The sequence below is a fragment of the Stegostoma tigrinum genome, chromosome 7 (genome assembly GCF_030684315.1).
Source record: "Stegostoma tigrinum isolate sSteTig4 chromosome 7, sSteTig4.hap1, whole genome shotgun sequence".
NCBI classification, from domain to species: domain Eukaryota; kingdom Metazoa; phylum Chordata; class Chondrichthyes; order Orectolobiformes; family Stegostomatidae; genus Stegostoma; species Stegostoma tigrinum.
In genome coordinates, this window is record NC_081360.1 from 56957626 (window position 1) to 56971661 (window position 14036).

The 14036-nt window shown below is 41.2% G+C and overlaps 1 protein-coding gene across 2 annotated transcripts in view; it reads left to right on the forward strand.

The window, feature by feature from the left end:
- gpd2 (glycerol-3-phosphate dehydrogenase 2 (mitochondrial)) overlaps positions 1-14036 on the forward strand; it is a 131614-nt gene that overhangs the window by 42023 nt on the left and 75555 nt on the right. For both annotated transcript variants that reach the window (XM_048534367.2, XM_059647282.1), the window contains exon 4: positions 12847-13021. In XM_048534367.2, coding sequence (XP_048390324.1) covers positions 12847-13021 — 175 coding nt within the window. The remainder of the gene's footprint in view (positions 1-12846; positions 13022-14036) is intronic.

The window sequence follows — 14036 nt, forward strand, 5'->3', positions numbered from 1 at the left end:
GTGAGTTCCAGTTACTCATCATCCTCTTGGTGAAGAAAATTTTCCATAAATCCTCTCTACACTTCTTCCCCTTGTTACTGACCCCTGTACTAAGAAGAAATGTTTCCTCCTGTCTGCCCTATCTGTGCCCCTCTAACATTGCTACACTTCACTCAAGTTCCTCCTTCAGCTTTCACTGCTCCAAGGACAATGACCCCAGCCTATCTAGTTGCTCTTCATAGTTGGAATGCTCCAGCCCAGGCAACATCCTAGTGAATCTCCTGTGCACCTTCTCTAGTGCAGTCATAGCTTCCTGAAAATGCAGTGACCAGAACTGCACACAGTACTCCAGCTGTAGCCTAACTAACATTTTGTACTGCTCTATCATAATCTCCCCATTCTTGTTTTCAGTGCCTCAATAAATAAAGGCAATTTTTCCATATGCTTTTTTAACCATCAAATCCATCTGCCCTGTTGCTTTCAAGGATCTATGAACATGTATACCAAGGTTCCTTTGACCCTCTGTGCTTCCTAGAAACCTACCACTCCCTTGCCTTGTTAGTCCTCCAAAATTCATCCTCATTTTCTTCAGGGTTAAATTACATTTGTCACTGTATTGCCCATCTAATGAGCCTGAAGATGTCATCATGCAGTCTAAGGCTTTCTTCTCGCTATTTGCTACACTGCCAAATCCATGTTTGTGAACCACCCCACACTCGCAGATCCTGCTCTGTATCTGCCCAGCACAGATAATTTATTTTCAACTCTTCACACTTCATGTTAACATCCATTCAGCACTTATTCTCTCCCAGTTTATCATCAGTAATTCCTCTGTCTACTTCTTTTTATTGTGCTATCTCACGCTTTGCACCCCTCCCATCATCAGCATTAATGCCACCATTTTCCAGTTGCTTTAGGTTCTGACGAAGGGCCACTGGACTTGTAAATGTTGTCTGTTTTTGTCTCCACAGATGTTGCCAGATCTGAGTTTCTCTAACCCATTCTGTTTTTGTGCCAAATGCATGTCATATATGAACTTACTGATCAGACCTCCAACATTTCCAGCCACAAAAACACCCTTTTACCATCAGCCTGTAAGCTAGTTATACAGCCAATTTACCTATTGGCCTGGGTCCCATGGGCTCTTGTCACCTTGAACAATCTCCGGCGTGTTGCCTTGTCATAAGCCTAACCGAACTTCATATAGACTGCATCACCTGCACCACCCAAATCTACATGTTTCGTCACGTCCTCAAAAAGCTTCATCAGACCTGTCAGGTATGATACAAACTCAAAAGTGCTGGAGAAACTCAGCAGGTCTGACAGCATTGGTGGAGAGAGAAACAGAATTCATGTTTTGAGTCTGCTGTAATGCTTGTTTTAAATTTCAAATACAGTTTCATGAATCTGGTAATTTAGCTGCGTTCAAAATAATGTTCAGATCTGGTTGGTTATGGGAAAATTGATCATTCTCGGGAGAATCCATTTGTTTACACACAATAGTTGTGTAACCAAATCATCAACATAAGAACTGTAATGGTTCAATAAACAAAGATCCGGGGTGCCTTAGGTAGCCAGCAACAATAGTTTTGCCACATTTTCCCATTCTGTGATTAGAAAAACAAAGATGTGCTGCTGTGTAATTTTCCACTCCTTTCTCGTGGAAATACACTGTAAGTTCAGATAAATAGTCTTCCTCAATTATTTATTGTGCTGGCCTCTTTCCAGCGCTTTTGCCTAAATTCCTGTAAGGTTCACCTTTTTCATTTAGCATTTCTGTGACTTGGATGCCAACATTTGTGACATTTAACGGCCATTTCTTCCTGAGTGTCTTTCCGCACTTCTTAACAAACTGTGCTGTTAGCTTTATTTTGTCCCTTCTTTTCAAAAGCTTTATCAAGAACAAATGGGCCTGCCCTACTCCTGGCTTCTTCTGTGACCCTGCTGTGTTCATCCAGCTCTCCATCTTGTTATCTCTCTGAACCTATTTGTTTTCTTGTTCAAGTCAGTCTCTGTGTTGGTGCTGGTCAACCCCATACCGTTGCATTGGTTCACACCTTTCAACAGCCAATGTATATGTAAATGAGGTCCTGCCTTCACAAAGGGCTGAGATACCTGCTAAGAACCTCGTCCTGTCTGATTCAGTGCAAGCTTGTCATTGTAAATGAGGACCTTTAAGGTAGATAGCAGCCTGAAATGTATCCATTCTATAAATTTCCAGGATCTGGACCAAAACTGGAAACGGCTTTCTAAAAAAATCCTAAATCTCCAATGAACTTCACCCCCAATTTGCCTAGAAATTGGAGTAAAGCTAGTAGCTCCAATGTTCATATTCCGCTTGGGAACCCTGCAGCACAATGGTCTCAATGTGGAATTCGCAACTTTCAAAATCTACCCACTCCAACCTCATCACAAGACCAACCCATTTTGTCCCTGCCTCCTTGACCTGCCAGTCTTTTCTCCCACCTATCTGCTCCTCGCACCTCACAGTATAACCCCCACCCGCACTTCCTACCTACTAGCTTCATCCCTGGCTCCTTGATCTGTCCATCTTCCTTCTCAACAACCCGCCCCTCCCTCCTCACTGACCAACCCCCATCCCAACTCCCTACCTACACTCACCTCTACTGGCTTCAACCCTGCCTCCTAGACCTGTCCGTCCTCTCTCCACCTATCTGCTCCTCTATCCACCTTCCATCATCGACACCCCCAGCTCTATTTGTTTCGGAGCCCCCTTCCCCTCCCCTGTTTCTGAAGAAGGGTCCAGACCCGAAACGTCAGCTTTCCTGCTCCTCTGATGCTGCCTGACCTGCTGTTTTCATCCAGCTCTACACCTTGTTATCTCAGACTCCAGCATCGGCAGTTCCTACTATCTCTGAGCTGTAATGTCTCACTTGTGATTGATTGTCCCTATAACATCTCTCCATCTAGATCTCAGTGAATTGTTAAAGATCTTCAGCCAGTGGCTTACAAATCACAGACCCCATTTCCTTGAATACCTTTGCCTGTGTAATCCATTTCAGGGTCACTTTTAGCATGGATTATATCTGCAGCTACTCAGGCACTTATAACTATGGTATTAAGCATTGAATATTGTTATTACTAAAGCTGTATTGTAATGAAGGTTACAGAAGAAAAGGATAGGTGTCAATCTGACCTAATGATAACAAAAACTAACAGAATAACCAAAAGGACATGAGAGGAAGAGAACAGACTGCCAATCAGAAGTACAATGATTTTTTGTAGCTTAGGATTCAAGGCATTACATTCTAGGAAACAACCCAAATCTGCCCTGACCAATTCTGCACTCGACCCATTCAGTCCTTTAATGGACCTTGAATCCTAAGCTACAAAAAATCATTGTATTTGTGATTGGCAGTCTGTTCTCTTTCTCTCGTCGTTTTGGTTATTCTGTTAGTTTTTGTTTTCATTAGGTCAGATTGTCACCTATCCTTTTCTTCTGTTTTAAAAACAAATTGTGCTGAAATCTGATTTATAGGCTTTGCTTTGCAAAGTGTTCAGCTAAGTTGGACACACTAGTTTTCCCTTAAAGATGATTTTGGAGATATTCCATTTTTCTGCTTTGCTAATTTCTAAGTCTGCTTTAACTGCCTACCCATCTAATTCACGTCATCTTTTCAAGCTTACCCATTTGAAATCTAGCACTAGTAATATATTTTTAGAAGCTTTGGTTTGTCTTTGCATGTAATAATGTCATCAGCACTGCCATCCAGGTATTCCTCCACTTTGAGGCCTGATGTCAATCATGCTTGTTACTAAAAACTAAGTCTGGTAACTGATTACCCCAGATTTCATTACCATCACAACAAGAAATACTTGGGAAATTAGAATCTGCCTTGGACTAAGTTAGACAAATTGAGGATTCAGCCAGGTACAAGTTGCATTAGTTGGTTAGACATTGTTACTAAGACTGGGGAGACATCTGGATGGATGTCTGCACTTCATGAGATCTTGAGGCCTTATCCCCGCCTAAGCCAGTATGACATTAGCACATTGGGTGGAGGTTATGGTAATCTTCAATATTGACCCTTTCAGAACTACTAACTTACACATCTCCCCCACCCATTTTCCACCTCATAGTAAACATTTATATAATCACGTATAATGAAATTTTACTCCTACCCCAGCTTCCCGCGAATCTCCAGCTTCACATTCAGATAGTCTGGAGATTTCATAATTCTTCTAGAATCCATTGTCTTTGAGTTCACAAGATTGGTAGATTTCTGTTTGACAATTATTAATTGATTATGATTTTGGCACGGTTCTGATTTGTGCTGCAATGAAGTAATATTCCTGCCATTCCTCCATACAAATTCCCTCAGCTGTGTTGGTAATAAATGAGATAACAAGGTGTAGAGCTGGATGAACACAGCAGGCCAAGTAGCATCAGAGGAGCAGGAAAGCTGACGTTTTGGACATAGGTAGACCTGAAACGTCAGCTTTCCTGCTCCTCTGATGCTGCTTGGCCTGCTGTGTTCATCCAGCTCGACACCTTGTTATCTCAGATTCTCCAGCATCTGCAGTTCCTACTGTCTTGATTATATATGATTGCTGTTTGTCCACTACCTGTTGAACGACCATGCTATTTCTGTTAAGGTCACTTAGAAATCCAATGAAAGGTCTTTCCAGGCTTGGCAAAAGGCAGCCCCAGTGGAAGGGCCTACATCCTGGCTAGCACTGCCTCCTGGTGGCACCCCTGCTCCTAGGCTAACTACTCTGTTCCCCACTCCAAGCCCAAGCTCTCGGCCCCTGGCTCCTGCCAGAATCTCTCATGTTGGGATCCTAATCTCGAAATGAATATTCATCCTAGAGAGGTGGCAAGGCCTTGGGGAGATTTGAAAACAATAATGAAGTTTTCAAAATCAAGGCATTACTTAACTGAGAGCCAGTGTAGCCCAGCAAGCACAGGCGTGATGCGTGACTGGAACTTGCTGTGAGTTAAGCCTAAAGCACCAATATTTTGGATGATCTCAGATTGCAGGGGGAAAATGTGATCATTAAGTGTGAATTTGACACTCAGTAGCAGATAATTAAAACTTCACCTACAGCATCTGTACAAACTAATCATACCAAATAAGGATTAAATGGAAATAATAGGACATTCTCTACTTTTTACTTCTTTTTGTCTTTTCAATCAGCTTTCTACATAAAACAGTTAAGTTGCAAATTTTTTTAACTAAACGTTTAAATATAATCCTCAAAATCATGATCCAATTTGTTTCCAAGGCATTTTTAAAGCACTGAAATACTCCTGGCACATATTTAACTCCTCAGGGCTACTGTCTCGTTTTAATGGCAGTATATGACATCAGGCCAATGCCAAATGATTTCTGACTTCTGGCATTACGGCTGTTGTGCCTTGCAGGCTCCTCTCTATGCTAACTTTGATCTGTTTTGCTATGTTGCAGTGATGTGTAGAGATAGGGAACAAAGTAACAAGATAGATTTGTTTACCAGTACAATCTTGCATTCTTAAATGTTTTAATTCCCCAATCAGTGCAGAGGAAGTTGGCAATTAGGGTGGCACGGTGGCTCAGTGGTTAGCACTGCAGCCTCACAGCGCTATGGACCCGGGTTCAATTCCAGCCTCGGGCAACTGTCTGTGTGGAGTTTGCACATTTTCCCCTTGTCTGCGTGGGTTTCCTCCGGGTGCTCCGGTTTCCTCCCGCAGTCCAAAGATGTGCAGGCTAGGTGGATCGGCCATGCTAAATTGCCCATAGTGTTCAGGGGTGTGTGGGTTATAGGGGGATGGGTCTGGGTGGGATGCTTCAAGAGGCAGTGTGGACTTGTTGGGCCGAAGGGCCTGTTTCCACACTGTAGGGTATCTAATAAATCTAATGAACTCTAAGTTGAAGTTTAGTATCAGCACCACTTTTTGATATTTTGCAAGATGGAAACTGCTTGTCTATCACCAGGTGACCACTTTGGCGGAATCTCATAGGAGTCTGAGTGAAGTGGGCGATGGTTAGATTTGTGGCAGAATTGAATGAGAAATCTGACAAGCACCTTTGTTATCGGATCAACTTGCCTCCTTCGTTTCCAGCCTTCTGTTTTACCAAACATATCACACAAGTTCGACACTGAGAAAATACAACCTGGAAATCAGATCACGTACCTGGCAGATGCAGCTCACCGTTTGCTCTGAATGAGCTCCATGTTGCATAAACTGAACATCTTCTCAGGGCACGATGCATGGGCACAAGCCACATGCATTCCCCATTCACAGATGTTGACATCTAGCATTTGTCAACTAACTGTGACCATCATGGCACTCTCCAATACACTGGCAGGCTGCTTAGGATGCACAGGCTTGTATCGCAGGGTGCCCCAAAGGACTGCAGCAGGGACACATTGGACACAGGGACAGGCACCCAGCTCATGGATTAGACCGGACTGCATCTCAGGGCTGCTTTCTTCCTCTCCTAATGCTCACTCACTTAGCATCTACCTGCATGCTCACAGCAATCATGCGTGTTCTTGCTTTTTTGTGCCATGCCTGTTGGCACATTGGCATGTCAGTTAGAGCTACAGGCTGTCTATATGATCATATTGAGGTGCTCTTTAGTACAGACACACAGACCAGCAGCTTGTCAATAGGGCTGTCTTCGAGGGAGAGGCAACATCTTAACTGTGCGACGACTCTCAAATGTTAGTCCAATGTCTACAGTGTATACCAGCTGCCTGCATGGAAAATACAATGCACATTTGTTCAAATAAATGATTTTGTCAGAAACTGGTGGAGCTTAGTTCTCAGTCTAGAGAAGGAAGATAAGCTGCAGAGCTGGGCTGAGAGGTGGCAAATGGAGTTTAATGCAGACAAGTGTGAGGTGATGCACTTGGGTAGAAGTAACCAGAAGGCAAAGTACAGGGCTAATGGTAAGATTCTTAGCAGTGTAGATGAGGAGAGAGATCTCGGTGTCCATGTGCACAGATCCTTGAAAGTTGCCACCCAGGTTGACAGGGCTGTTAAGAAGGCATACAGTGTTTTAGCTTTTATTAATAGAGGGATCGAGTTCCGGAACCAAGAGGTTATGGTGAAGCTGTACAAAACTCTGGTGCGGCCGCACTTGGAGTATTGTGTACAGTTCTGGTCACTGCATTATAAGAAGGATGTGGAAGCTTTGGAAAGGGTGCAGAGGAGATTTACTAGGATGTTGCCTGGTATGGAGGGAAGGTCTTACGAGGAAAGGCTGAGGGACTTGAGGCTGTTTTCATTAGAGAGAAGAAGGTTGAGAGGAGACCTAATTGAAACATATAAAATAATCAGAGTGTTAGATAGGGTGGATAGGGAGAGCCTTTTATCTAGGATGGTGACGGCGAGCACGAGGGGGCATAGCTTTAAATTGAGGGGTGACAGATATAGGACAGATGTCAGAGGTAGTTTCTTTACTCATAGAGTAGTAAGGGAATGAAACGCTTTGCCTGCAATGGCAGTAGATTTGCCAACTTTAGGTACATTTAAGTCGTCATTGGACAAGCATATGGACATACATGGAATAGTGTAGGTTAGATGGGCTTGAGACCGGTATGACAGGTCGGCACAAAATCGAGGGCTGAAGGGCCTGTACTGTGCTGTAATGTTCTATGTTCTATGTTCTAAGTGTTGGTGCCGATCAGGGGGTCCCAAGACTGTCAGTCTGGCGCACAGTCCGCCTCCAGTCCTGGGTCTTGGGCACAGTCACTGTCTTTTCGGCATGTTCATGGTCGGGGATCTATTCTAGCACAGTCCAGGGAGTGGGCAATGGTCAGTCCTGTGGGGCCAGCATAGACAGGAGAATTGCAGACTTTAAGTCGGGAAGCTGCACAGTGGTCATAGGTCTGGTCAGTCATGTCCAGGAGCTACTCAAGTCAGTCAGATCTGGGTGAAATTGCCCTGAAGGTCTGTATATCGATTATTCATTCAAAGTGGGCCTTTAGGTTTGGTGGTGTGGGTGGCAGGGGTGCGGTTGTGGCGATTTGGTGAGGAGGATTGCAGTTACAAATAATTTCACAATGACAGTTACTGTCACAAAAGGCAGTATGCCTACAGTATGTTTTGGATGCAAATTGTTCAACAAATGGTGATCTTACCATGTAGATAATGTATGATTTTTATTTCTTCATATTATTGAAGTAAAATAGGCATCTTGAACAAAATATAAAAGGTGGAATTTCATGTAGTGTTGACAGAATATCTAAAAGTTGCTTTTAAATTCTGAGTACAAGTATGTGAAAGTATAATACATTTTTTAGAATATGAAAACTGATAAATGGAAGATTTTATAATATTTTGTTCTGTGACCAGAATATAAATAGCCTGGGGGATATTGCATCCTTAACAGCATATTTTCTAAATGAAATGAGAAATGTTGACCTTTTGGTACGCTTGGACATAATCCAAAAATGCTACTATTAATTGTGATCTGGAAAGGGCTTCCTTATTACATGAACGTGGCACAGGGGTTGACGTTATTTTCCAAGATGTACTCTTCCTGACTTGACAATGTCAAACTGTTCCATTCCTGAGACTAAAATCGCATTAGTACTGGTTTGCAGAATGAAACTGCTCCACTCTTCTCCCAGTACTTGTATTTGGACGGTCTGTGTTAATATTTCAGAACAACAGGCATAAGTAAGATGTCTCTATCACCAAAAGTGCTGACCTGAAGTATTCATATGAAAATAAACATGTGACTACTGTGACTAGGTAATCCATATAGACAGGAAGATCAGACACAATCCTCGGTTTATGCTGACATAGCTGAAGTATCGATATGGGTTTAGCACTCTAGGCCAGAGATGGGAGAATTTACGAATGCCCTGCTTTTGATTGCTATTCAGTGATCTGTGCTGGAAATATGCTCATATGGAAGTGAGATTGCCATTGAGCTTGGTTGAGATGTCTTCTAAAGTTTAATGACTTGTTGACATCACCTGGCTATGAAGAATAGATATTTCAGTGTGGTAGTGGGAACAACACTCAGTTGGTAATCTTTAAGTCATACCCATAGCTTGTTGCACCACTGTGTCTCATTGGTCAATGATGTCCTTTTGGTGGAGCTAATTAGCTGTGTAATTTGATGTCCATAGTCTCACAGAGACAGAGGTCAATGGTTTCAGCATCCATTACTGGGCTCCCCCTGTGCAGGGCTTCATTAATTGCATTGAAGTGGGTTAGCAAAGCACCAAAGTAATTGTGACCTCATTCGCTATCATTGATCATTGTAAAAAACTCATCTGGTTCACTGGGAGCTTTTAAAGGAAGGAGCTCTGTCATCCTTACGTGGTCTGGCAGATTTGTACCTCCAGATCAACACCAATATGGTTGATGCTTGCCTACCCTCTGAAATGGCTGAACAATCCACTTAGTCCAAGGGCTATTCAGGATGAGTAACAGCTAGTCTTCCAGCATTGCTCAGTTTAAATAAAAGGATAAAGGAAAAAGAAATACTGCAAATGTTTTGGGAATTTGACTCTCATTTAGCTGGATCAATTAGCTTGCCAGGAAACTGGAAGACCAGGGCCACCTGCGGGATGAATCCACTGCAGTCTGGTCAGTACATTTCTGAATGTAACTATGGGGAGCAATGGTAAAACGAGGCCCATAGACCCCATTGGGGAGCATTAGGTTTGTCTTGACCTCACTGCTGCCCTGCTCTGTGACTAATATTGCAAATTGGCTCCTGTTTACGTCACTGGGCCCCACCCTACTGATTTGCATTACATGTTTCTCGCTAAGGGCATGTTGTTCTGCTTGCCTTATAAGAGGTCTCAGGAGAACAGATTTACATTAGGAAAGTAGCATTCTTAAATGAGTAAATTATTTCTTTTGTTTTAAAACATATCTGCCCATACCTCACACATGGTCAGCTTTGTAATTGATCGTGGGACGTTAAAAATCAGTGCTTCAGTACAAAATTGATTAATATTACACAGTGCAAGAGCATTAAAATATGTTTTAACTGTTGTACAAAATGTAAATTTTGCCATTGTTTCATTGCATTCAAATTTTGAATACGGTTGTGGACAATCATCAAATTAACAGTGGTTTGTGTGCGAGAATATACTCTTCATTAAATTTGTTGTAGTCTCGTGCATTTTTAAAATACAGAAGTCTTTAATAAGAGAACATGATCTGAAAGTAACCCCAATGAGAAAACAAATGAAATCCCTGTCTATAACAGTAATTTGCATGAAGTCTTGCATTAAGCTGAAACTGTGATTACAGGACAACCTGGCTGTTAATTGCCTGCAGTCTTTAAATATGCACTTTTTTGGAAGTAGATGATAATTAATAGGTCTCGTTTGCTGTTAAGCTCCAAATTGCAAATGTCTTGATACTGTATGTTGAAGAATTTGCAAGTCTAATTGTGTTCCAGCAGGAGCAAAATTGATATAATCATTCAGTATGAGTTCTGTGTGCAGATTTGAATAAAACATTTAGTCATCATTAAACTTACTTCTTTTCCCTTGGAGTGAAAGGTTTTGTGTAGGAAATTAACCAAAGTGAACTGTTCATTAATATGGCTTTCCAACCCTCTTTTTGTTATAATTATAAATACCTACATGTGAGAGTTAACAACCTTGCTGTAGAAAATACAAACCAATTGTGGAATTTTTAAGCACACCTACACTTTCTGTTTTGCTTAAATTGTCACTATTTTAGGGCGACACAATGCCAACTGTTGATCAAGCAGAATTATTTAAAGGCTTGTTAAACTTATAAATAAATGACCCTAATTTAACTGCAATGAAATACTGATATTAGAATGGAAAGAATATACCTAAAGAACACTATCTCATTCTGAACGATGTTATTGCCATATTCTGGATAGCTAGGGTATTTGTTTCTTTTTACTGTTTCCACTGACAGGTTGGCAGCCAGAAGACGCAGATTTAAGATGTCTAACAAAAGAATGGGAGATAACACAGGGAAGTATCTTGAGGAATAGTAGGCACTGCGGATGCTGGAGAATCTGAGATAACAAGGAGTAGAGTTGGATAAACACAGCAGGCCACGCAGCATCAGAGGAGCAGGAAGGTGGTCCAAAATGTCAGCTTTCCTGCTCCTCTGATGCTGCTTGACCTGCTGTATTCATCCAGCTCTACACCTTGTTATCTTGAAGTATTTTGAGGGTTCTGTTTTTCATTTTGCAAGTTACTTATTCAGAGGGTAAAAATGTGTGGTCAAGGGGAGAGAATGAATGGAAGAGCAGGGTTGAATTCGATTAGCTGCTCAACTTAAAAAGATGATAGAGGCATAAATGACCAAGTGGCTACATTCTGCAACAATTGGGGATCAGTTCTTTGGAAGTTAAATAAGGGACACTTCAACCATGCAGGTAAGTGGTAATGGCGAGAGCCAGGGACTTCCTTAAAAACTATCTAAGGAATAAAATAAGTGGAATGCATGTCTATTCGGTTGCTCTCCGATGGCCCCTTATCCACTTTTGGGTGAAAGGTGAGCTCCTAGTAGGTTGCACTTATAGCAAAGATGCAGTCAACAAGAGAATGCTCGAGTAAGTTTTCTACATTGTTTCCAAGAAATTCAGTAAACAAAATTCAAATAATATTGTGGGAAGACAGGACACATAATATGGGACAAGGGGCAAATAGCTAAATTACAGAATGAACCTATGAAAAAAACGGCTGCTCACTCAGTTCCTTGATATGTGTAATTTACCCGAGTATGAGCTTAGTGGGAAAATATATTATTATAAACATTGTAGTGTTCCTATAAAATGAATAGGGATAAAAGTGTTGACTGCACTTTTGGAGGAGGTTAGATCCTTCTTGTTTTTCAGTGATTTGTGTAAATGTACCTTTCTGCATCTAGCACTTTACTAAATTCATAAATGAAAGAATCTAGCTGGATGTAAAGCTCCCTTATGGGGGTAACGTGCTGTTTAATTAGCCTTAAATTTGTTGCAGGGTGCCAAGCTAGTTATATCTTTCTTGCACTCTTAAACATTTTTTTTTGACCTGGTAATGATACTAAAAATGGTGCAGTATCTTGTCAGTCACTGAGATAAAGTGATTTAGAAATATTGGATGTAGCAGTCAGATGGCAGGTGAATTAGTGCTGAATGATTCAGTGTTGAAAATAGAACATATAGAAAGGAGTGGTGAGAATATGACGGGATTAAGATAGGGAAAATGTGCAAAGGGGAAGTGTGAGAAAGGACTTAAAGATTGATTTTCTATTACCTCCAACTGGAATTCACTGCCTGAAAGAACAAGATTCCATTTTTAATTGATCATTTTCTGGGCCAGAGAGGTTGATTGGAAGTAATTAGTAATTATCACATTATTAAAAGGATACTCAAAGATTAAAGTTGTGTCAAATTTAATAGACAATTAATGTGTAAATGCAGTAAGTTAATGATACTCTTGAGGACATTAAAGAAATTGTATTCACAAAGCTAATGGCAAGGCAGCATAAATTGCCCAGTTGTATGCATTGATTTGCAACTTATGGGATACTTTTTCTGTGTCACAAATTCAATGTGATTATGCGTACCACTCAAAAACTTTGTTTTAAGGTAAAATCTAGCTTATCATTTTGTTTATGGTAAAAAATACAAGTGAGCCACCCTATTGTTCTGATGTGCAATTTACTTGGGTGGGCTACCTTTGTTGTAGCTCAACACTGGAAACTTTGAATATAATACTAGATGTAAAATATGGAAAGTGTCTTAAAAGGTACGAATGTTGAATATAAAGTGGTCATTTCATTTAATGAACATGTTTTATATCTGCTGAAAGAATCTTGTCAAATTTACGCTCTCATCTCAGTATCTTTAATTGGGCATAAGTGGAAAATTCACTGAAGTCTTGATTCATTGCCATTCTGTTTTAATTGCATAGGCTCGCCTCTCTTGTGTTCAAGCATCAGAACAGTTGAATGGAAAATATATTGAACATCAACTACCGTCAAGAGATTCTCAGCTATACGCCTTAAAGACAGTGAAGGAATTTGATATCCTTGTTATTGGGGGAGGGGCAACCGGATCTGGATGTGCCCTAGATGCTGTTACTCGAGGTAAGTGCTTTCTAAATTAAAATGCTCTTGTCATGTTGTGGGTTAGTGTCTGTAATGCTCTCATATGTGGGCTTGTAAGCTAGGAGTTTGAGTGTAATTGAAAATTAGGATGTTAGAAAGCTCTTGTGTTCATAACGAACTGGTCATCAATTGTGTGTTGCCTTTCCCTCTCATGTTGTCTTTGTTTATTGTATGGTTTCATGATGTAGCCAAACTTTGATCTTGTATTTGTTTCATATAACTGATGTCAAAGGTTTTCTGGTCCTGAATTTTGTAACGTTTTTACCCACAGTCCTTATGAAAAAACAACTCTTCAATGATATGGCTGTAACATTGTACACTGATATGAACTATAAGATATGTTTCTTGATCACATTTTTCTGCTTTCTCCCCAAGATCTTTGTTTTGCTTACCAATCAAGAACCTGTCCATCTCCGTTTTAAATAGACTCAATGACTTGGCCTCTACGGCCTTCTGCGGCAATGAGTTCCACAGATTCACCACCCACTGGCTGAAGGAATTCCTCCTCATCTCTTCACTCAGAGGCTGTGTCCTTGGATCCAAATCTGTCCTATTAGTGGAGACATCTTCCCCACATCTACTCTGTCTTGTCTTCTCAGTATTCTGCAAACTTCAATGAGATTCCCCCCTCATCCTTCTAAGCTCCATTGAGCACAGGCCCAGAGTCTTCAACCACTCCTCATGTGACGAGTCCTCCATCTGCAGGATCATTCTTGTGAACCTCCACTGGTGCTCCTCCCCATACCAGCACATCCTTCCTGAGGTACAGGGCCCAAAGTCCAAATGCTGTCTGACTAGAGTCTTATACAGCCTCAGCAGTACATCCCTGTTCTTGTATTCTAGTCCTCTTGAAATGATTGGTAGCATTGCATTTATCTTCCTAACTGCCAACTGAACCAAGAGAATCCTGAACTAGCATTACTAAGTCCCTTTGTGCTTCAGATTTCTGAAGCCTTTCCCTTTTGAAAATAGTTACGCCTCTATTCTACCTGAA